The 23,864-nt window shown below is 39.0% G+C and overlaps 3 protein-coding genes across 3 annotated transcripts; 1 reads left to right on the top strand and 2 right to left on the bottom strand.

Annotated features, from left to right (window-relative positions):
• Positions 1-11,847: 11,847 nt before the first annotated feature.
• Positions 11,848-13,649, bottom strand: LOC134656140 (63 kDa chaperonin, mitochondrial-like). Its single transcript, XM_063511661.1, has one exon. The coding sequence runs from the start codon at positions 13,562-13,564 to the stop codon at positions 11,849-11,851; it is 1,716 nt and encodes a 571-aa protein (XP_063367731.1). The 5' UTR covers positions 13,565-13,649; the 3' UTR covers position 11,848.
• A 1,798-nt stretch (positions 13,650-15,447) lies between these two features.
• On the top strand, positions 15,448-17,592 carry LOC134655646 (uncharacterized). Its single transcript, XM_063511082.1, has 3 exons — positions 15,448-15,815; positions 16,334-16,512; positions 17,172-17,592. The coding sequence occupies exons 1-3, from the start codon at positions 15,564-15,566 to the stop codon at positions 17,566-17,568; spliced, it is 828 nt and encodes a 275-aa protein (XP_063367152.1). The 5' UTR covers positions 15,448-15,563; the 3' UTR covers positions 17,569-17,592.
• Positions 17,593-19,891: 2,299 nt separating this feature from the next.
• Positions 19,892-21,925, bottom strand: LOC134656016 (beta-1,3-galactosyltransferase 2-like). The gene is made up of 3 exons (XM_063511532.1): positions 21,834-21,925; positions 20,873-21,020; positions 19,892-20,489 (listed from the first exon to the last, which is right to left on the bottom strand). Exons 1-3 carry the CDS (start codon positions 21,889-21,891, stop codon positions 19,892-19,894), a joined length of 804 nt encoding a protein of 267 aa, XP_063367602.1. The 5' UTR covers positions 21,892-21,925.
• Positions 21,926-23,864: the final 1,939 nt, after the last annotated feature.

Consider the following 23,864-nt stretch of genomic DNA (forward strand, 5'->3'; position numbering starts at 1 on the left):
TGTCTAAATTACATTTACCAGCACAAGATTTATCTGTAATTAACAGTTTAAATTGTAAACGATTATCTCATATTAAGGATTATGTGTGTAAAAGTCGTGTTATACCGCGCATTCTTATTGGGGAAGATAATTACTATTTAATCGCACCGATTGAAATCATTCATGGTAGTGAAACCGAGCCCTATGGATCTCTGTGCAAGTTAGGTTGGTCAATTCATGGCAATTGTGGTCGCACTCACTCTAACGCTGCCAACGTGTTCCATCTCAGTCACACAGACAGCGAGAATATAGGTGAATTAAATGATTTAATTAAACATTCTTTTTCCCTAGACTCCATAGGAATTTCAACCTTACGCCGTGAAAATAGCGATCATTTAAGGGCGTTGCAGATACTAGAAGATACAGCACGCCTTATCGGGAATCAATGGGAGGTTGGTCTGCCGTTCAAGAAGGACGTATTCACCATGCCAGATACACGCGAAGCTGCCTTTACGCGACTACAGTCTTTAATGCGTAGATTTGCTAAAGACAACGCGTACGCAGATCGCTACCGAATGGAGGTAAACAAGCTGTTTGCCGCTGGTTATGCACGTGAGCTCAAGGAAAATGAACTTTCGGCCGACCGCATATGGTATCTCCCGCACTTCGGAATTCAGAATCCCAACAAACCTGGTAAGTTGAGACTTGTTTATGATTGTGCTGCAAAAGTAAATGGGAATTGTCTTAATAGTTATTTATTAACGGGACCAGACTTATATAACTCACTTATGGGAATTATGCTCAGGTTTCGCGAGAATAAAATAGTTATAATTGGGGACATTAAAGACATGTTTTTAAGGGTGAAAATAAGGCCGGAAGATCAACACGTTCTTCGTTTTTTATGGCAGGAATCTCCAGGCGCACCCGTAAAAACATGTGTTATGCAAAGTCTATTGTTTGGTGCTACTTGCAGTCCGTTTATAGCTCAATTCATTAAGAATAAAAATGCATCAAAGTACGATGATTTATATCCGGAGGCGGTAAATGTTATTGTAAATAGTCATTATATGGATGATTGTTTATATTCAACTAGCAGTGTAGAAAATGCAGTCAAGTTGGTTGAACAAATTACTCTTATTCACAAAAGCGGGGGATTCGAGATACGAAACTGGTCCAGCAATAGTAAGGAGGTATTGAAAAATATACCTACCGATGCGCTCGCGCAATCAGCTGTTCACTTCAAAGACGGAGTCATGAATACAACTGAGCGCACATTAGGGTTAATGTTTCATCCTTCAGATGATACTTTTGGATTTAGAATTTCATTTAATCGTGTCCCACAGGAGATATTAAATGGATCTGAGGCTCCCACGAAAGCAAAAATGCTTAGTGTCATAATGTCGGTTTATGACCTTCACGGTTTTTTGTCACCTTTTATTATAAAGAGCAAAATAATATTTCAGAACGTTCACCGCAGTGGCGTAGATTGGAGCAGCCGCATCCGACCAGAGGAGCACGCGTGCTGGGTAAGGTGGCTCGACGAGCTTAAACTACTAGCATCGCTGCGCATACCACGGCACTACGCTGACGCGGGAGCATGGACGTGGTGCTATGACGATTCGGCGGATGGGGTAAGTGACCCCACCATTATAAGTACCGAATTGCATGCGTTTTGTGACGCCAGCAGTAAGGCATATGCCGCTGTTGTTTATTGGCGTTTTGTTCGCTCAGATGGAACTCTGAATGTATGTTTTGTGGCGAGCAAAAGCAGAGTGACACCTCTTCGTCCGGTATCCATACCGCGATTGGAACTTCAAGGTTGTTTGCTGTCTGCTCGTCTTGCCGCCACAATACAGAGCGAGCACAAAGATATCAAGCCAAACAAGAGGTATTTCTGGACGGATTCTAATACCGCCCTCCAATGGATTCGCAGTGACCCAAGAGACTATAAACCATACGTTGCTCACCGCCTTGGTGAGATTGACGAGCTGACCACTGCATCAGAGTGGCGTTATGTGCCCACGGCTTTAAACGTAGCCGACGTGGCCACTCGAGAGGATGCGCCACCTCTGCAGTTCGATGATGTATGGTTCCAGGGGCCTAAGTTCTTGCGTGAACGTGAAAGTGAGTGGCCCAAGGATCTCAAGGGTTCTAAGCAGCTCGAGGAAGCGCTCTGTGAACGTAAGATTGTTAATGTCGTGTCCTCGGCCGACTGTACTAGCACGTTGCCGGTACCTAACGAAAATAACTTTTCGTCGTGGATTCGATTACTTATGACAACTGCACGGGTATTGTTATTTATTAAAAAATGTCAACGTAAATGCAATCGAATCGACACCGAGCTGTTACAATCGGCAGAGGACCTGTTGATTCAAAAATGTCAAAATGATTATTTTCTTTCAGAAATTGATTGTTTAAGGAAAAATAAGCCGTTATCGAAAGATAGCCGGCTACTGCAGTTAACACCTTATCTTGACGATGCGGGCCTACTACGGGTAGGAGGTCGTATCGACAAGACGGTGGGTGTCAAGGAGTCTACGAAGAGACCAGTGATTCTTGATGGCAAACATCGAATCACCAGACTGCTCGTAGAACACCACCACAGACGGGCACTGCACAGAGCTCAAGAACTAGTAGTTAATGAGCTAAGGCAGCGCTATTGGATTCTGCAACTGCGACCAACTGTACGCGCAGTCGCAGCTCATTGTCTGTTATGCAGATATCGTCGTGCTACGCCGCAGCCGCAGCGCATGGGTGACCTGCCGGCTGCTCGGCTGCAGCACAACCGGCGTCCGTTTTCGTTCACCGGAATTGACTTTTTTGGCCCAATGGAGGTCACAGTAGGTCGTGGTAGGCAAAAACGCTATGGCATGTTATTTACGTGTCTGACAGTTCGAGCTGTTCACGTTGAAATAACGGAAAGCCTTACCACCGACTCGACCATTATGGGTTTAAGACGGATGATAGCACGCAGAGGTACCCCTACCGTGATATACTGCGATAATGGGACAAATCTGAAAGGAGCCGATTTAGAATTGAAACGCAGCATCGCTGAACTAGACCGCGACGCGCTGCGCAATGATGGACTCGTGAGAGGAATCGAGTGGAAGTTTATTCCGCCAGGCGCTCCAGAGATGGGAGGCGCGTGGGAGCGCATGGTGCGCACTGTAAAATCAGCCCTGCGAGCAGTACTCAAGGAACGCGCACCACGCCCAGAGACGCTCTCAACATTGATGGCAGAGGTTGAAGCCCTGGTCAACAGCCGTCCGATCACGTACGTATCGACGGACCCTAATTATCCGGAAGCTCTGACACCCAATCATTTTTTGATTGGTACGTCATCAAATGGACCCGCTTTTGGTAAGTACGACAACGAGGATCTCCAGCTGAAACGGCAATGGCGGATAGCACAACGTCTAACTGATATGTTCTGGGCACGTTGGCTTAAGGAGTACTTGCCAACACTTCTTCCGCGACAGAAGTGGACGCGCGAAAGGCGTTCCTTACAGGTAGGAGATTATGTTATTTTAGTCGAACCTAACTTAGATCGTGGATCATGGCGGCACGGAATAGTGAGTGCGACACACCCCGGTAACGATGGGCGTACTCGCGTAGTCGATGTCCGCACGCGCACGGGAATTTTACGCCGTCCCGTAACACGCGTCGCCTTACTTGCACCAGAGATGGCTCGTGATGACTAGTCATCACTAAGGGGGTGGGATTGTAGGCGACGCATGTATGTAATGTAGACTGTATCCTAGATTTATTACTTTAATTTTAATTGGTTAAATTTGGTACATGCAGTGCCATCTAGTGTAAATTATTCTAATTAAAGCTACATAAAAACAATGGAAGGTAGCGAGCCCAAGTCATGCGCTGCACCTATATGTAACTGTAAGGTAGTAGTACATTTCCAAAATTCACACCCGCCGCGTTGGCTCCTCGCTCGTACCATAGTTTTGGCCTCATATTTTGCGAAATTACGTCTTTTATTTTACCTGTCACCTACAAATAGAATTCACTTTACCTGATATTTGAAGAGCCCGCTTCTCAGGTTTCCTTTTCTTCAATTTCTTCTTCTTAGCTGGTTTCTCCGCGTCTACATTACCTTCATCATCACTGTCAATGGTAAACTTCTTTCTCATGTGATTTACGGCATCAAAGGAAATTGCTTCATTTTCAGTAGCGTTATCAAATATTATTTTCTTCCTATTCGAATCTTCAACTGGCTCATCCAATTCTTGAAGAATGGAATCAAGTAGATCTTTTTCGTCTTGTTTTTTAATATGTTCTTTCTCAGTATTAGTTGTTGTGGCTTTTACTAGTCCATCTTCTTGAGATACAAATTGATTATCATAGAATTTGCCAGTGCACAGTGCTAAGATGTCTTCGCCGATAGGGCATTGCGATTCAGTAAGTTGTGAGTCGGCGGGTATTACGTTTTGCGTTTGAGTGAATTTACCAGAACACATGCCAACAACGTCATCTAAACTTGGCTGTAAAAAAAGATAAGTTTTAGGTTAGCTTAATAATAGTCAGCAGTTTATAAAAGTCGATATTTTTTCAAACTGAACTTACGTCCAATTTTTATACTAAAGGAAAAGTCAAGACTCGCGTTTGTGAGCTTTCGGAACACCGGCACGATCGCTTTTAACCAACTGAGCTACCGAAGCTTACCAAAAGCATGCAAATCTTTCCAGTCCTTCCTTCCTAAATAATATGAAATTATTAATGTGAAAATGTATACTATCGCTCGCAGACGTATCTGCTTGATAAGTCGATAACAATTAATTAACTTAAATTACCTCATCTGCAGGTTGTGTTTCACAAATAACATCAATGTTGGTAGGAACACCTAACACGTTTTCAGTAGTACGTAGTTCTTGTGTATTAGTGTTCAAAATAGAGAAGGTTTGAGTGGTCATGTCAGCACAGTCTTCATCTGGATTTTTCTTTGCATCTTCGCTTGTACTACTAGGGTTAACGCTTGTCTGACTACCAAATAAATCTTCAGAGAGAGACTGGTTTGTCTGGGCTAGTGGTATTACATCATCTGTAACAGAAACTAATAGTTATTTAACTTATATTGTTAACACTGAAAACAATAAAAATTCATTAATATTGCGTACCTTGCGAATCTTTAACAATTTGACTATCTGTAGGAACGCGATTATCTTCACTGCTATCAACAACACCAACGGGATTTTCGTTTATATTAGCACCTTCATCATCGGAATCTTCAAACGCTTTCAAAATTCTTCCTTTTTTGGGCTTTGATTGATTTTCTTCTTCTTCCTCCGAAGATTCATCACTAGATTCTTCACTTCCTTCATCCTCATCTTCGTTATCTGCATCCTCAGTGTCATCACCATTAACTTCAGCTTTATTAGCCTGTTCACCTGCTTCCTCGTCCTCGGAAACTTCAGCTTCGTCATCAATCATAGCATTCTTTTTTCTTGGTTTATCTTTCATATCACAATCATCCTCCTCCAACTCCTCTTCTTCAGAATCCGATGAAGACTCTTTGACTACATCTTCTTTTTCTTCCAATTTCGCCTCAATCTTCTCCAAATCGTCACCATCGGAGTCATCTCCTCTGAGAGCGTTCATTTCTTCATGCTGTTGTTTTTCCTCTTCCAACCTCTTTGCCCATTCGAGGGATCTCTGTTCGGATATTTTTTCTTCTAATTCTTGTTTTAGTTTTAAATGTTGCATTCCTGGTTTGATACTGGAAATTAACAAATTTAATTTATGCAATTCGTCAAATTAAGATTAATTTACATTAAAGATAAGTACACAATAGGTATGCGTACAAACACTTAATACTTACGTTAACTCCCTTTCTCTTTCCTTTTCTTCGGGTGTTTTCAATTTTGAATAATATGTAAACCTCTCCTTCAATAGTTCTACTCCAGTTAGTTTTCTTGGCCCTACAGGATTACTGCCATCTAAATCAATCACCATTCCTGGAGCTCCCATGAGTTTTGGTTTTTTATTTAAATTATATGGATCTCTAATAAGCATTGGAGAGTCTACTGCAGGAGCATTCTCTGAAATGTTAAATTACTTTTATTAGAACAAATTACAATTGATACATAATTTGAGATTTCAACATTTTTGATTCAACAAACTAACCTGTTGCATTATCAATAATATTTTCCAAGTCTTCCATATTGATATCAACATCATCGAAATCGTCATCAAAGTCAGCATCATGTGAATTATCTTTAACATCTTCGTTCTCGTTTCTGTTATTAACATCACTGGAAGCACTTTCATTTTCAACTCCATTTGCCGAAATTTTATCCAAATCTTGTGCTAGATCTTCCGTATCCTTCATTTTTTCTGTTTCGTAGCGTAGTTCCATCAACTGGCTTTCGATTGCAGTTGCCAGTGTGGTATTAGGTTCAGACTCTGCAATGTTTTCTTCGGAGGCATCCTTCATTTCAACATCATCATCTGGTCCAGCAATATCATTATTGGACACGTTTTTACTACCATCTTCAGTATTTGGCATATCTTTATCGGCAACATTAGTATTGGACAAATCTTTATCATCAATATTACCATTTGGCAAATCTGGATCTGGTCCTTTTTGGACCATTTCTACTGTTAAATCTGGTAGGTCATTTTCATCAGTTTCTTCGGTTTCAGTCACAGAATTTTCTCCAACATTTTCTTCTGGCTTATCATCCTTCTGGGGTACAATATTTTCATCATTTACTACTTTACCATCTTGAGCACTAACTTGAGGATCCGGTTCTTTATTATCTTCTGTTGGAGTTTCATTCGTTTCCTCCTCTTCCTCAGATTCACTCTTGCATAGCTCCATCATTTCTTTGTTTCGTTGCTCCAATAATTTCCTGCAATAAAACAATAGGTTATTTTTATTGCCATCATATCACTGAGGTAATTTGCCAAGTGGCAGTTTGCCTTTTACTACTTAAAAGACTTATTTGATACTTGATACATTTTTCAGTACCTAAAGCCCGTCTCGGCTCGCGCGGCAGCCGCGCGAGCCAATGTTCGATAGCTTGCCGCGCGATATGGAGACGGGGCTTAATAAACAAGACAGTAAAGCCCGTGAAGTACAAACTGGGGGTTCTTTTTCGCAGTCCCAGTTTTTCCCAGTAAAGTGCCCCTAGTCTATAGGTACATGAAAAACAGGGAACTTGTTGAGATTTTTACATATATTATATTTAGTAAATATTATGTACTTACACCCAAGAGGTTACACACGGAGACAGATGAAACCTCGAACAAGATGGGAGGATGAACTCAATCTCACACCGGGCCCGAAATGGAGAAGAGTGGCCCACGACAGACCCCAATGGAAAGAGCTAGAGGAGGCCTTTGCCAAGCGGCACACTGAGCTTAGAGACATACTCTAACTCAGAATAAAAGGGCTCAATAGATAGATAGATGTACTTACACATATTGTTTCAACTGCTCAGTGTTCATCTTTATCGGCAATGCTTTACCATCAGCGGACAATGCAGGCCTCCTCCTGTTCATTATGTCTTTCAGCGATAACGCTTTAGGTCTGTGGTAGGGAAGGGACACTTCCTTCTCTCTTAGCATCCGGTTTGATTCACTCTTTATCTTTTGCATATTCTCCATGGCTTGCTTGGCCGACATCTTAAAGTTGATTATTTGGTCATTAATATAAAACATTCATCTCTTAGTATTCATATCAGTCTGTCACCTTTCACAGGTAAATTACATAAGCAATTTTAATTAAATTTACCATATCCCTTTATGGCCTTTATCTGGCAAACTCCTGGCAACTCCCGTAGCGGAAATGTCTATTTGAAATTATTTAAAGTGACACAAAGTTAAAATGATGTATGCCAGCAAAAGGAATACAGAAAGCTTGCAAATTTTGCATGTCAAAACAATCACAAAAAATTGCTTGTATTGATCTACATTTGTTTAGACAGTAATCAGTTAAATTAATAATGTCAGCTAAAATCACTCACATTGCTTACTTTTGTTAAATAAATTATAATTAGTATAACTAAACCAAACAAAAAAGTGGCCAAGCGCGAGTCAGACTCGCCCATGAAGGGTTCCGTATTTAGGGGATATATGACGTATTAAAAAAAAACCGGCCAAGTGCGAGTCGGACTCGCGCACGGAGGGTTCCGCACCATCAACAAAAAAATAGAGCAAAACAAGCAAAAAAAACGGTCACCCATCCAAGTACTGACCCCGCCCGACGTTGCTTAACTTCGGTCAAAAATCACGCTTGTTGTATGGGAGCCCCACTTAAATCTTTATTTTATTCTGTTTTTAGTATTTGTTGTTATAGCGGCAACAGAAATACATCATCTGTTAAAATTTCAACTGTCTAGCTATCACGGTTCGTGAGATACAGCCTGGTGACAGACGGACGGACGGACGGACGGACGGACGGACAGACAGCGGAGTCTTAGTAATAGGGTCCCGTTTTTACTCTTTGGGTATGGAACCCTAAAAACTACTTACTAGTTACTTCTCTTGCGCAAACTATTCAGTTTAGAAAAAAATATATTAGAAACCTCAATATCATTTTTGAAGACCTATCCATAGATACCCCACACGTATGGGTTTGATAAAAAATTTTTTTTTGAGTTTTAGTTCTAAGTATGGGGAACCCCCAAAATTAAATGTTTTTTTTTTTCTATTTTTGTGTGAAAATCTTAATGCGGTTCACAGAATACATCTACTTACCAAGTTTCAACAGTATAGTTCTTATAGTTTCGGAAAAAAAGTGGCTGTGACATACGGACGGACAGATGAACAGACAGATGAACAGACAGACAGACAGACATGACGAATCCATAAGGGTTCCGTTTTTTGCAATTTGGCTATGGAACCCTAAAAAGTATTAAACCAAACCTTTTATTGTTTAGTACAGATTTGTTTTAGATATAACAAAAGTTTCAGAGAACTTACCCTGGCTGGTTTTGGCTTTTCTTGTGGGGATATCATGATAGTAGACTTTTGGCTTGGCTTCTTTTTCCTTTGTTTCTGGACTTGTCTGCTCTCTTCATCAGATGAGGTGTCAGGATCACAAATGCCAGACTTTAAGAGCATAGACTTCTGCTTTATTTTCTGAAAATTAACAAGTTATAACATGTTCATAATTCAAAAGTTAAATTCTTAGCACCACTTGCACCATCCCACTAATCCGGGGTTAGCCGGTTAAATCGATAACCCAGTGTCAAATTGTCAATGTAACCATGGTAACTCCAGGTTTAACCGGTTAACCCCAGGTTAGTGAAAGTTGCAAGGGGCCGTTAGATAGCCTTCTAGAAATTATAATACATATCTATAAAAAATACTAGAATTATCTAATGTGGATTGCAATAATGGATAGTAGTTGTAGGGTAAACTGCCTTTAATATTTGCTATTCCCTTTTCTATAGGCCAGGCCACTATTAGGCTTATATTAGGATTTCTATAGCCTCTAGCTGGCCAGAGGCATATAAAAAGGTCTCATGTTTAATTTAACAAATCAAAATTGCACTGGTCTTGGCAAGTTTTTATTTTTGAGAAGCTGTAGACAAAATTGTTAAAAATAGAACATATACCTGTTTGATAGATTCTATCCCAGACCCAGAGTCATCAGAATTACTCCCATCCTTGTCCTCTGATGATTTTGAAGGGCTTTTACTCTGAGGGTCTGACCCTTTGGACCGAGAGTTGAGCAGCCCTTTAAACTTATTGTGCAGTTTACTTCTTTTGTCACTTATCCTGGCACTTTCATTTTTTATGTTATCATCACTAGAGTCCTCATTGGTAATCAATCTAGATTTCCGTGGAATTTTGTTAATGCCACTACCTGATGAGTTATTCGGGTCATGAGTTATTCCAGGTGATCTAATCTTACTGCTATTGTTACTCTTCCTGGAACTCCTAGAGTTATCATCACTAGAGTCAGCATTAGGGATTAATCTAGACTTCCTAGGCAATATAACATCTTCACTATCCGATGAGTTTGATTTACTAGCCTTTCTGGGTGATAGCTTACTCTTTTTACTTTTTCTCGTACTCTCATTCTTACTAGAGACATTGTCATCACTGGAGTCGCTAGAAACCAATTTAGACTTGCGTGAAAAGATATCATCTTCATTACCCGAGGAGCCATTTAATTTACTGAGTTTCTCTGGTGATGTAGACCTATTTTTTGTATTTTCTTTACCCCTCTTCTTGCTTTTGTTATTTGACACACCTTCATTCTTAGATGTGATATTTTCATCACTAGAGTCTTTGGCAACGATTCTTGATTTTCGCGGAAACATATCATCTTCACTTTCTGAAGGAATACGTGGTTTAGTTGGTGTCAAATTGCTTTGTATATTTTCCTTATCTACCTCCACTTCACTGTCGCTGTCGGAAAACCGCTTCACCTGTTTTCTGACGCTTTTCACAGCCCAATCATCACTACTTGAACCATCATCCGAAGTGGGGTTATTTCTCTGATTATCAGACTTGACGGGAGATTTTTCTAATAAAGTATCAAAGGAACTTGAAGATGATGAAGATTTGTCTAATAAACTATCCAAATTTTCCTTGTCTTGAAGCACAGAGGCGATCGTGTCGTCATTTAGTTCAGCCATTGCTATAGTACAGTAATAAAGCAACTAAATTATATACGAATAAAATCGGTTACTAAAATTAGTCATATTTGCAGAAACACATTATTTCCTAACGAACAAAGTGCACAAGGTAATTTAAGCAGATTATTTAGATCATAACAATGCTGAATTTACAACTTAACATGAAGCGAAAATTTAGTTTATTATAATTATAATAGTTGACTTTGACAGTTGACACTTTGTTTTCGCGCCTATCAGGAAATCGTTCGAAAACCACAATGGGACTACCCAAACTGTAGCGCTGGCAAGGCGCTGAGCACTTCTATAGTTTGTCAAAGGACTGTCCCATTTCAAAAATAGACAGAAAGAATCATACTAGCTTTGTCTTTCACTAGTACTAGCACCTAAAAGAAAAGGATGACTATAGTTTTTTTCGTTCCTATTTACTGACAAATTGGTTTGACCAACTATATAGAACGGTCTTTTTTATAGTATTCGCTTATTCGCTTCGAATTCGCTTATTATGTAATGTATTTAATACCACGGAAGAAAGAATGAGCGCGCCGTGATTTAATACTTTATGAGGGATTTTGTGTTGTTCATACGGGAAATTATATAAAATTTCATGGATTATAAATTATAGCTGGTCAACCAAATTTTGTCAGTAAAAAAAGGCGCGAAGTTCAAATTTTCTATGGGACGATATCACTTCGCGCCTACATTTTTCAAATTTGCCGCCTTTTTCTACTGTCAAGATCTGGTTGACCAAGTATAATATCTGGGAGACAGTGGGAGACCCAGCTTTGCTCGGAAAACATATAAAAACTCAAAAATGCGCGTTTTCCCAGAGATAAGACCTAGCTAGATCGATTTTTCGCCCCCAAAAACCCCCATATAGCAAATTTCATCGAAATCGTTAGAGCCGTCTCCGAGATCCCCGAAATACACTGTATATATACTGGCACGATATCCATTCGCGCCTACATTTTTCAAATTTGAAAAATGTAGGCGCGAAGGGATATCGTCCTATAGAAAATTTTAATTTCGCGCCTTTTTTACTGACAAGATTTGGTTGACCAGCTATAAATAAATAAGCAAGAATTGCTCGTTTAAAGGTATTAGCTATTTCATCGATATAGGTACATTTAGAAAGCATATCTATTTATTGACCAATAATTTGATCTAACCCAAATTTACAAATATTACATACGTAAAGGCAATTGGTAATGGTAAAACAGCCATTAAACCTCTTGTTGTAAAACAGACACGAAGGCGAAGCTAAAAGTTTACATACTTCTAATCATGAGGTCCGATCTCTCATTTAAGTCAATGTTAGTTTCTTCTGAATTGGTTTTAGGCAAATCGCAAATAACCGCTTCCGCCGTTGTCAACAGAGAAGCAACGCCACTTGCATCCATTAACGCCCTTCGAACAACTTTTGTGGGATCAATGATTCCTTTAGCAAACATGTTAACAAAGTCTTCATTTAAGACGTCAAATCCGAATTCTTGTTCAAGTGCTAGGACAGTATTTACTACTTTTGCGCCGTCAAATCCAGCATTGTTGGCTATTGTAGCACAAGGTGCAGTTAAAGCCTCTCTAACTATTTCGATCCCCTTGGCTTGATCATTATTTTCAGGCTTTAATTGATCTAAAGCTGGTATACAACGTATTAGCGCTATACCGCCACCAGGAACGATACCTTCGGAGATAGCCGCACGTGTGGCATTAAGAGCATCATTTACACGATCCTTCTTTTCGTTTGCTTCCACTTCGCTACAACCACCGATATGTAACACAGCAACACCAGCCTTTAATCTCGACACACGCTCAATTAGTTGATCTTTTTCAAAATCCTTGGTCGTATCTGCTAGTTCAGCATTAATTTCATCGATACGTTGATCGATCTGGTGTTTCAAACCATTACCCTTCAGTAGCAGTGTAGAATCTTTGGTAATAATAACTTCGCCAACTTCTCCAAGACTTTCAGGTACGCAATCCTCCAGTCTTATTAAATTAGTATCGTCCTCAAATACTACTCCCCCAGTGGCTATAGCCATATCCAACAAGGTGTCTTTTCTAAACTGCCCAAAACCTGGTGCCTTAACTGCTGCTACTGGCAAGCCAATTTTCAATTTATTAACAACTAAAACGGAGAGGGGTTCCGGATCAAGGTCTTCAGCAATAATTATCAAAGGTTTTTTCTTCGAGTTGGATATTTCTATGGCGGGCAATATTTGGTGAAGGTGAAAAATCTTTTTCTCCGAAAAAAGAACGTATGCATCGTTGTATTCTACTTTAGGTCCTTTGTGGGAATTTATAAAGTAAGGGGAAATATAACCACGATTAAACTTCATACCCTCAATCATTTCGTATTTATCGTTTACAGATTTTCCCGTTTTTATAGTGATCACGCCGTCTTTGCCAACTTTCTGCATTGCGCTTGAAATTAAATTTCCTATGGAAGAATCTCCATTTGCCGATATTTTAGCAACTTGTTCTATTTCAGCGGCAGTATCAACTGGCCTTGAAATTTGTTTTAATCTTTCTTTTATAGCCTCAACCGCTGTCATAATCCCTCTCCTGATTTCAATAGGGTTCGCTCCCGTGGATATCCTCTGGAACCCTTCTTTTGCAATAGCTCTCGCTAAAATCGTTGCAGCTGTTGTCCCGTCTCCTGCTTCTTCATTAGTTTCATGTGCTACATTTTGAACAAGTTTCGCACCAACATTTTGAAATTTATTCGCTAGTTCTATTCCTTTAGCTACAGTTACACCGTCTTTTGTTATTTTAGGAGGACCATACGGTTGTTCCAATATCACAGTGCGTCCTTTAGGACCCATCGTAACTGCGACTGCATCAGCTAAGATATCAACTCCCTGAAGCATCAGTGCACGCACATCTGGACCAAATTTTACATCTTTTGCATAGCATCGAAAAGAAGGGTGAAAATCTAACTTGTATAAATGTCTACAAAAAATTGAAGGTTTAAATCGATACATTTTGTAAAATAATTTTAAAATGTTACCAAAAATAGGTAGCCAAATTTGTTAGAATATGATTACACAAAAAAATATTTTTAAAATAGGAAGTTTAGACTGCTGTCACCATCAATCTGTCAGTGCAGTCACCTAGTTCTTAGTCATGAATTCTCTTTGCATAGTTCTAAAATCAGCCAGTGCCTAAGACTAAGTGCTAGTGTATCAAGGGATTATTGGTATCATTGGGATAACCAGCAATAACTAATGAATGATGACACTGATGACGAGAGTTTAAAGATAAATCTGGCAATTACAACTTGCTCATCTCTTTTTTTTGGGTGCTGGTGCTAGTACTAGGGTAAGACAAAGACAGACTGACTTTTTTCAATTCTATGCTTTAAATGAAATGAGACAGTTCTGGACCAAATTATACTAGCCTCTAGACCGCCACGTGGAATGATGATGATAAATGTTCAAAACTATCCTCTGTCCTTCCCCGGGCCTCAAATTAATAAATATAGTCCGTCAACCAAATCTTGTCAGTAGCAATGTAAAGCAAACTAAAGTAGGGCAACACTCAAAGAGCAGTATTGCGCTAAGAAAAGCAGCAATGTACATCGAACCAACAGTTTTTTTTTTCCGCTGAGCGCGCCCTGCGTACGTCAATTCAAATTGTCACTCGCGGTTTATTGAAAAAAATTGAAACATGGACGGACAATTTAAAAGCGATGTTAAAACAATGTTAATCAAAATGATGAACAAATTTGAAGATATCAAAAACAACTCCCTATAGTAGTGCTTATATTCTCTTTGTTCCCTATCTATGTCTTTTAAGTTTACTAAAATAAAATCATATCAAAATGCAGATAATTACTTAATTAGATAGTGCATATATTTGTTATTTACAATATAATATGCCACTTGTAAATGTAAATTAGTGTACTGTTCTGAATGAATATGACATACCTGTGTAATTTTTTTGATTGGTATATATTGTACAATATACATATTAAAAATAAAACAACTGATATTTGGGTGTTTATTTAATTTAAAGGTAAATAAGATAAGGGTCACTTTTCGACTTGGTTGCGTTGTACACGTACATAAACCGCCATAGGTAAGTATTGTCTGAAAAGATACTACCTACTACGAACGCCTTATATTGGGCAAGATTTAATCCTGCAACAAACATGTATGGATTAGGTAGATATTGCGAAAGAACGGCGATATAATCAAGGCTCTTAATACTGTTTAAAAGGTTTACCTTTGTAAATAGTCACAACTGATTGCTGAAAATATTAGACATGTGGGCCTATGGACGGTTTCCAGGACACAATTTATGGTCTTGTTGGATAGATTTAGGCATACGTTTTAATTTTATTTATGCCTTTTAACCCTAAAACAAAAAAACTGAACATAATCTTAAAAGTTCGAAAGAGTTCTTCCAATACTTGTCATAACCTCAATTTTTAGTAATGTTTACCATCAACGAGCATGATTGTACATTGTAGGCCCCTTAGCTTTGCTTATTCTTATTTAATGTATTGGTATCATTGGTATTTAATGGTGACAGCAGAAATATCTCTTGAAACCATAGATGGTAGTATTTCTACTTGAAACAGAAACGATTCAGAATGAAAACCAAATTAAAACAAATAAGGTGACGGCTGTCATTCACGATCCACATTCCACAGATAAAACACAGATGACACGCGTTTTGGAATTATTTGAACACAGTGTTGCTAACCCGCGATTTTTCAAATTTGCCGCCTTTTACTACTGACAAGATTTGGTTGACGGACTTTAATTCTTTGATTACGACGGAACTTTTGCTTTATGTTTTTTTTTATGTGTCAGAAATGCGTTGCTGCCGAACGTACCCCATCCCACGTCAAGTTTGACTTGACGTTTGACGTAGCCAACCATCAAGCAACGGCCGTTGGGGCTTAAATTTTATTGTTTTAATTTTGTTAAAAGTAATTGTTATTCACGACTAATCAATTATATTATAACCAGTGCAATGAAACCTATATTAGTTAATTTGAACATTGGTGACCAATTGACAGCTACATCATGCGGCCTTGTCGTAGCAGAATTAATTAAGTTTATTGCTCATCAAAGACTCCAAATACCTTATACCTATCAATGGTTAAAACAAGTGGTTAATAAGAAAAAGATGAGTGAACATGTGGACAAAAAAGACAGTTTGCAATCTGAAATGCATTTTCGTTTAGTCTCTAGTGCATTAGACAACTTAGATTTCATTTTAAAGGTAAGGATATGTATGACTTGTGTCCTTGTGGCTGTAAGGTTACCTTGTTATTGTGTGGTTATTAATGTTAGTGTTTTAAAACCATATGTATAGGAAATATTGTTTATGAGTAAGGAAATTTTATTTTAATTTAGGTAGGATCCTAGGACCACAGCCAATAACACTCATATCGCTTTCTCTATAAATGATAGGGTTACACATTATATAGCAAAGACGGGACTTGCATTTACTCGACAATACCCTTCTAAGTCCCTGCGTACAAATTTTTGTACATATTCCAAAAAATATTTTGAACTTTCATCGAGTAACTAAGGGTTCCAAATTCAAAAACAAAACAAATGCTTCTGGGTCTCAGGAGGATACACAACATACATACACACTGCATGGCCACTTCATGAATGAATTATTTTCATAATGTGTCCATGCAATTTGCAGCTCACATATAAAGAGTTGACAGTGAAACTTTTGTTTGAAGGAAGAAGCAGTAAAAAAGGTGCTTTACTACACCCATTTTTCAGAGTCTGCTTCAAGAGATTAATGGTTTGATGATCCCAGAGGAAGTATGCATTGCCCTCGGGAGCACCCCAGTAACCTGCAAGGAAGTTTACAGACTGCTGCTGCCCACTCTGTGCCACACGTCCCAGTGTCACTCCGTCCATATTGCAACGGACCAGAAAATACAAAGAAGTGTGTTCAAGTAAGTTCATGTAGCCTCATGTACCTTCAAGAAAAAAAAATCAATTACTAAATCTTAAATCTGGCAACGCACTTACTAACCCTCTGGTGTTGCGGTGATTTGGGTGTATAGTTTAATAAGTGGCTTCCTCCCTGTAACAGGTATACTAGAGAATTATGGCCTGAGAGAACACACACTCCTAAAAATAAAAAAATAATCTTTCTATCTAATTTAAACTGTTGTGAGACATACTAACATTGAATAATTTTACGGTTTAGACTCACTTGTTTTAAGTCACTCGTGCGACATGTTTCGGAGAGCCTAGGCCTAGGTCTATGTCGCACGAGTGACTTAAAACAAGTGAGTCCAAACCGTAAAATTATTCAATCTTTCTATCTTGTATAATATTTATTATGTATTTATTTATTTTTAAAAAACTTTGCCAAATTATCTTCTATCTTATTTTCACGGAAACATACAAACGTGTCTTGCTATTTCAGTCCTCTCGGTACAAAAAGTACTGATGTTGACTGAAGTAGCATGACAAATACGAACAAATATGCACATCTGTACAAGACTTACTTGCATTCCCTCTAAAACTTACATTCTTTTAGCCTTTCCTACTAAAAAGTTTTTTTGTACAAGTGTGCACCCATGTAACTTTTCATTTCATATTTCAGAACATTGGTGACATCGGAATTAAGTCAAGTGATCTTCTCTCCCATGACCCCAACTAACATGTACATCTTCATAAGAAAGAAGCAAACAAAGGTCCCCGTGACCAGCGATACCTTCATTCCGGCCCGTGGATGTAGGCTCCCGAAGGCCACCAAGATTGTTGTCATCGACTTTAGAGCAGATAACCAGGATAACCTCTCCTGTTGTAACGATTTCCAGATATTCGGAGATGTCATAAGCAATAGCATGATAAACTTGCAATTGGGTGACGAACCTAACTTTAGCGAGATAGAGTCAAGTGAAACTATGGCCTGGTACCAGTCTTCGTATGTAATGAAGGGATTTAAAGACTGCATAGTCAATGGGAGCTCAATCACGAACACGTGGCTTGAGTCTTGATAAATAGACTGATCATTTAGTACATTTTTCTACTCCCGTACTTTTATTTGTCATTTAAAGGGTCGTGCACACACCTTTAAACGCCTATCTTATAGTTGTCAAGAGAAGTCTTTAGTCTATTCCCCAAAAAAGTATTTGTGCATACACGCAGTATCTTTTTGGCACTTTTACGATACTTCGTGTAATCATCACTTAAAAAATATTGTATGAAATACATTGTTGCCAACTTAATTTTAATTGTCATCTCTGACAGATGAGTGAACCATAGACATCAACATCTTCCTCGCGTTGTCCCGGCATTTTGCCACGGCTCATGGGAGCCTGGGGTCCGCTTGGCAACTAATTCCAGTAATTGGCGTGGGCACTAGTTTTACGAAAGCGACTGCCATCTGACCTCCCAACCCAGAGGGTAAACTAGGCCCGTATTGGGATTAGTCCGGTTTCCTCACGATGTTTTCCTTCACCGAAAAGCGACTGGTAAATATCAAATGATATTTCGTACATAAGTTCCGAAAAACTCATTGGTACGAGCCGGGGTTCGAACCCGCGACCTCCGGATTGCAAGTCGCACGCTCTTACCGCTAGGCCACCAGCCACCAGCGCTTGAGTGAACCATAGACATGTTTTTTTTATTTCATTCATTCTTTTCCCGCCCGTACCGTATTCTTTGCTAGAGTCTGTGCGAAAAGAGAAGAGTCGTGGAATGTATTGGGCCCCATACATTCCACGACTCTTCTTTTTTTGCACAGACTTCTTGAATGTAAAATATTTGTTAAATTTACAATTGTATTTCAAAGTAAGTGCTTGGTCGTAGAAAAAGTATTGTATGCAACGTTGTTTAACTGAGTCAAAAAATACTCGTGGCGTCTTTATTAACAATTTTCGGCTTCGCCTCAAATTGTTACTCACGCCACTCGCCTTTTTTGACCTCTCTTAAACAACGGTTGCATAAAATACTATTATCATATTGGCTTATAAATCTTATAATAGTATATTCATTACCAGTGAAGCGTTCACGCAGCGTGCCGATTAGTATGGAACCGCCGAGAAAACGCGGCGCAGAAACGCTAGTGTGTAAAAGCCCGTAGATTCAGTTCAGACCAAGCTAACTCGGCAGTGATTTTGATAGCACAGACTGTGCAAGTGTTATTTTAAGGGTCAAGCTTCTATGGAATTATGACGCTTGAAATAACACTTGCACATTCGGTGCTATCAAAATAGATGCTGAGTTTTGTCTGAATTTATTCGCCAGATATGGATGTACCAGTGGTCGGTCTTCGCATTGAGTGCGAGCGGGACGTCGCTATTATAATTATATAGTCCTGTCTCAATGGCATGGTGTGATAACCGCGTAACCACCTGCAAGCTTTCCTGCATGCCGTATGCAGAATAAATTTTAAAGATGATATGATATTTCAGTTGTTGGCCAGTATTGATACAATTAGGAGATAGTCGAATTCACTATTTTAATCATAAACTTATAAATGAAATTAGTATAATTGTACGTAGTGATTTATTTACCTAATTATAAAAATATTCCACTATTTTCATAGGATTTGCTCAAAATATTCTTATGTTGCCCTTGCATAGATATACTTAATAAATATGACTTTAGATAGGTAGGAATATTTGACTAAGTTAGAGTGTACAGACGCCATCAGTTATATTGGAGCGGCCGAGGTGCTCAACAATATCTGAACACGCACCCTGGCTGCTCCGATATGTCTGACTGCGACTGTAACTACAAAAACAAACAATACAAAAACAATTTTATTTTATTGTAATTCAAAGTTATTTTGTAATATGTTACTCCATTTAAATAAACTGACGTAAAAACATTGAAAAACAGTTTTTTTTGTACACAAGAAGATCTAAATACTTGCATTTTAGTACAGATTCTTAGCTCAATTACTTGACGGTTGTTACCACATATATTTTTTTGTTCCTTCTTAAGTCACGTGAATGCCCTGCATAGGCGTACGCACGGTGGGGCAAGTTGGGGCTGTTGCCCCACTCCCACCCTGGTCTGTGACCAGAAGCCCGAAAGAGGGAGACCGAGCTTTGCTCAGAAAACATATTTAAAAACTCAAAAATGCACGTTTTCCCAGAGATAAGACCTAGCTAGATCGATTTTTCGCCCCCGAAAACCTCCATATAGCAAATTTCAAGCTGTTTCAACCGTACCCTGTTACAACGTACCCAGCCTTCCCTACTTCTGCCCCACCGCTTAAAAAATGCTGGGTACGCCCATGATGCCCTGTTTCATGCTTTCTTCCTCAAAAGTAAGTAATATTCTGATTTCTGCTATCGCCGCGTAGTCTCACTAGTTTTTAGCTAAATTCACAATTGCAAAAGAGTAGTTATATGCTTCAATATTCCAATACTCTTTGTTAGTATGAATCATGACGTTTAGCATATACTCATACCAGAATTCATCTGGTAAAGGAATAATTCTCATTTTCAGAGCGCCAATCAAAATGCCTGTGACCAGAACATCGTCTACCCAAAAGTATGGATGGTACATGGCTTCATTTATTAGTTTTGCTGCTACTGTAGGGGTAGTCACGTAATACCAGCCCGACACATATGAAGGATATTCCTTCTCTGGATATTCTTCCAAAGACACATACCATTTATTCGTTTTATCTCGTTTAGGCTCTGTATTGTTCAGCTGGTAGCCCAGAATAAAATTTTCTTCGTCCTCTGCAGTCCTTAATAAAATGCTTAATATTTTTTCGAAACGAAATACAGTGTCATCGTCAACTTTGAGTATGTAGGACGCGTTAGGGCAGTTCGTTGTGACCCATTGTAAGCCCATTAAATGTTTAATTGTCAAGTTGCGGTAGCTATCTGTAAATGCGCCTTGGAGAATATCGTGGAATTTTTTGCTTTCCTCTTCTATTTGACTTTGGGTAAGATTCCTGAAAGTATGGTTTATTGATATGTATTACACAAATCTCATAAACCTATAAATACATAGTAAAACCTATGCTGGCGCCATCTATAAAAACCTTTAACAGTTTGCCAATTAGTTCACCCTTTTAAATCTTTGAATACCAAGAAATCCTATAGGAGAGTTTTATTGTGACTGCAGCGAGCGCTCTAGCGTTCGCTGTCATGCTTTTATTTTAGGTAAGTTTTGTAAATTTATTGTGTTGTTAACCTTTTCGCCGCCATTGACTTGATATAAAATCATTGCATGTCGTGCGCCACACAGGAACACGTGCGTGTATTTTTGGATAAGTGGAAATTTTAGGAAATTCTTCTCGATCACGGTAATTATGCAGCCAGCTAATATGCTTACTTTTCATTGGGTGGAATTTCCGCTATTAAAAAAATTCTCGTGGCATGCATTGACTCTAGCTTTTCTCGTGGCAAATGTCTGCGGAAAAGATTTCGAAGCTCAAAATCACCGACATATGACGTTACTATTATGATTATAAACGGGCTTTCTGAAACATGAAACATATAGGTACCTAAAGATAAACAAATAAAAAATCTGAACCGCCATCATCACGTCCCATGTCTATCGCACGCGCGATAATACCTATATTGCTGCCCCGCTCGCACGGTGCACGGTGGCATTTACTACCGGCATCATGAGCGGGACGGTAATGTTAATTACGCGCGTGGTGTGCTACTGCTATCCTTCGATATGTCCATGAGTACATTTATTTGGGCCAATTAGTCTCCTTTCAGGCGCGTCAGGAAAAAGAGATCGAAAGGTGAATTGAAAACGCCTGGAGGAGCTATTGGTCCACGAAACACCTGATGAAAGGTGATCTCCCCCTGACCCCTGTCACTCATGGACAATTGCATACCTACTCTCAGTTCTAACCTACGGTGCACAGACTTGGTCTTTGACTAAAGTTCAGCTAGAAGTCCAGACTCGGGGTTTCCCAACGAGCCATGGAGCGTAGCATATTAGGTGTCAAATTGGTGGATCGTGTCCGGAACACCACGCTGCGCTCCAAGATCCAAATCGTCGATGTAGCTCGGAAGGCGGCCAAGCTAAAATGGGATTTGGTTCTGGTCACGTCTGCCGAATGCCGAGTGAGTTGTGGGGCAAAATCACTACAGAGTGGGAGCCTGAAAACTCAAACCGGGGATCTGGCAGACCCTGGCGGCGATGGCGGGATGAACTGGACTCCTTTTTATTAAAGGAGTGGCCAGACAGCACTGGACAGAGAATTTGGGGGGAGGCCTTTGCCCAGCAGTGGGACACGACAGGCTCTAAATAACAATAATAATAATTGGATTCTTACTTTGACAAAACCTTTCGGAAGGCGATATTATATAATCTTTTATAAAGCGATATTCCATTGGATTGAAAAGTATTCTTCTTTTTGTCACTTGTTCTTTTATTTGTAAACTCTGATACATCCAAAAACTTGTCGTGATAATTAAAAGTATCGCTAATATTAATATTTTCTTTAACTTTATCTCCATTTTAGAATAATAATTAGGAAATTTTTGACTTTCATGTACCTACCTATATACTTATTAACTTAATAAAAAGTAATAATTAAGTATCTAAATTAATATAACACAAATATTACATTGCTGATTACAACAAATGCACTAAATACAATGATGTCATAATGATGTATATTATGTATTTTTAAGATGTGTCATATTATGAAGTATGAAGTGCCTATACCTACACCAAAGAGTAGTATAATATATAGGACATAAGTTTCATACACCTACATAAGTTTCTCTATGGTACTAGAAAAAAAACATCTATATTTTTCTTTGATATTTTTTAAGATCAAATGCGTAAATTATTTGTTTATGCGTAGATTTTGGTTTTATCACTCCATCATAAGTATTTATGGGCCTTGCGCGTTGCAGGATCTGCCACTTTGTGACCTGAATCGGAACCATAAACGGCACATCAAATTGACACTGCACACCAAAGCGAGTGCTGCCCTCTACAGTAAGTACACGTAATTTTTCTTGTGCTTTGCATTGTAGGTTCTGCGTTCTGCCATCTAGGGGGCTCCTGTGCTGTCCCCTATAGTTCATGCACGTTCCCTATTGGCGCAGTCGGTAGGCGCGTGAGCGGGGGGCGAGGGGCGCGCATACAAAACGCTCACGCCCCGCCCGGAAAACGCGGCTGTGTGACGAAGCCTCAATTATACCTAATTGTTCTACGGGGTCGCATCTCGTAAGCGCATGCGATTTGCAATACAATGAGGCATTTGATAAATTGATGGAATTCATTACTGCTACTTAGCCATTTGTTCGTTTGCCTCCTACTTATAAAGTCCTATAACTCCTATATCATAAAAAAAAACCGGCCAAGTGCGAGTCGGACTCGCGCACGGAGGGTTCCGCACCATCAACAAAAAATAGAGCAAAACAAGCAAAAAAACGGTCACCCATCGAAGTACTGACCCCGCCCGACGTTGCTTAACTTCGGTCAAAAATCACGTTTGTTGTATGGGAGCCCCACTTAAATGTTTATTTTATTCTGTTTTTAGTATTTGTTGTTATAGCGGCAACAGAAATACATCATCTGTGAAAATTTCAACTGTCTAGCAATCACGGTTCGTGAGATACAGCCTGGTGACAGACGGACGGACGGACAGCGGAGTCTTAGTAATAGGGTCACGTTTTTTCCCTTTGGGTACGGAACCCTAAAAAAACTGCTTGAAATATGCAGGGAAGATATGGCATTGATGTAAATGTGGGAACGACGGATAAACATTCCCATTTATAACATACTTATACATATGTATACCTATAATACCTATATACCGCGGAATATGCGATGTTCTGTTAGGGTGACAGAGACGGAAATAAAAAGGGACTTTGAATTTCGATTTTTGCGTTAGTCATTGAAACACCCTAGTGTGTTGTTAATTTCATATTTACTTATCAGTTTATTTCATTGTAAATAAATACAAAAAAATACAATAATTGTGAGGTAGTTTTTTGAGTTCGCTGCAATACAGGTTTCATTGACAGTGGTTAAAGATATTAATTGAAGCTTAACATTTTTTTTGTTACTTAATTAATTATGCTAATGGACGGTCAATATTTTTTCATGTATATTTGTATAAAATATAGACTAGAAATATTTATTGTTAAATATTTTTACAACATTATTCTCTTTATTTATTTCTCATCAAGTTAGGTTATTTTATAATATGGATATAAAAATAAAATACAAAAACACTTACAAAAACAATACAAAATACTTATACACATATTATAAAAAAACCTAACCTAGGGTGCCGCCAGCAGCGGGGCAAGGCCCAAGCTGCCGGTGGTCAGGGCCGCAGAGAGAG

The sequence above is a fragment of the Cydia amplana genome, chromosome 17 (assembly GCF_948474715.1).
Source record: "Cydia amplana chromosome 17, ilCydAmpl1.1, whole genome shotgun sequence".
NCBI lineage: Eukaryota > Metazoa > Arthropoda > Insecta > Lepidoptera > Tortricidae > Cydia > Cydia amplana.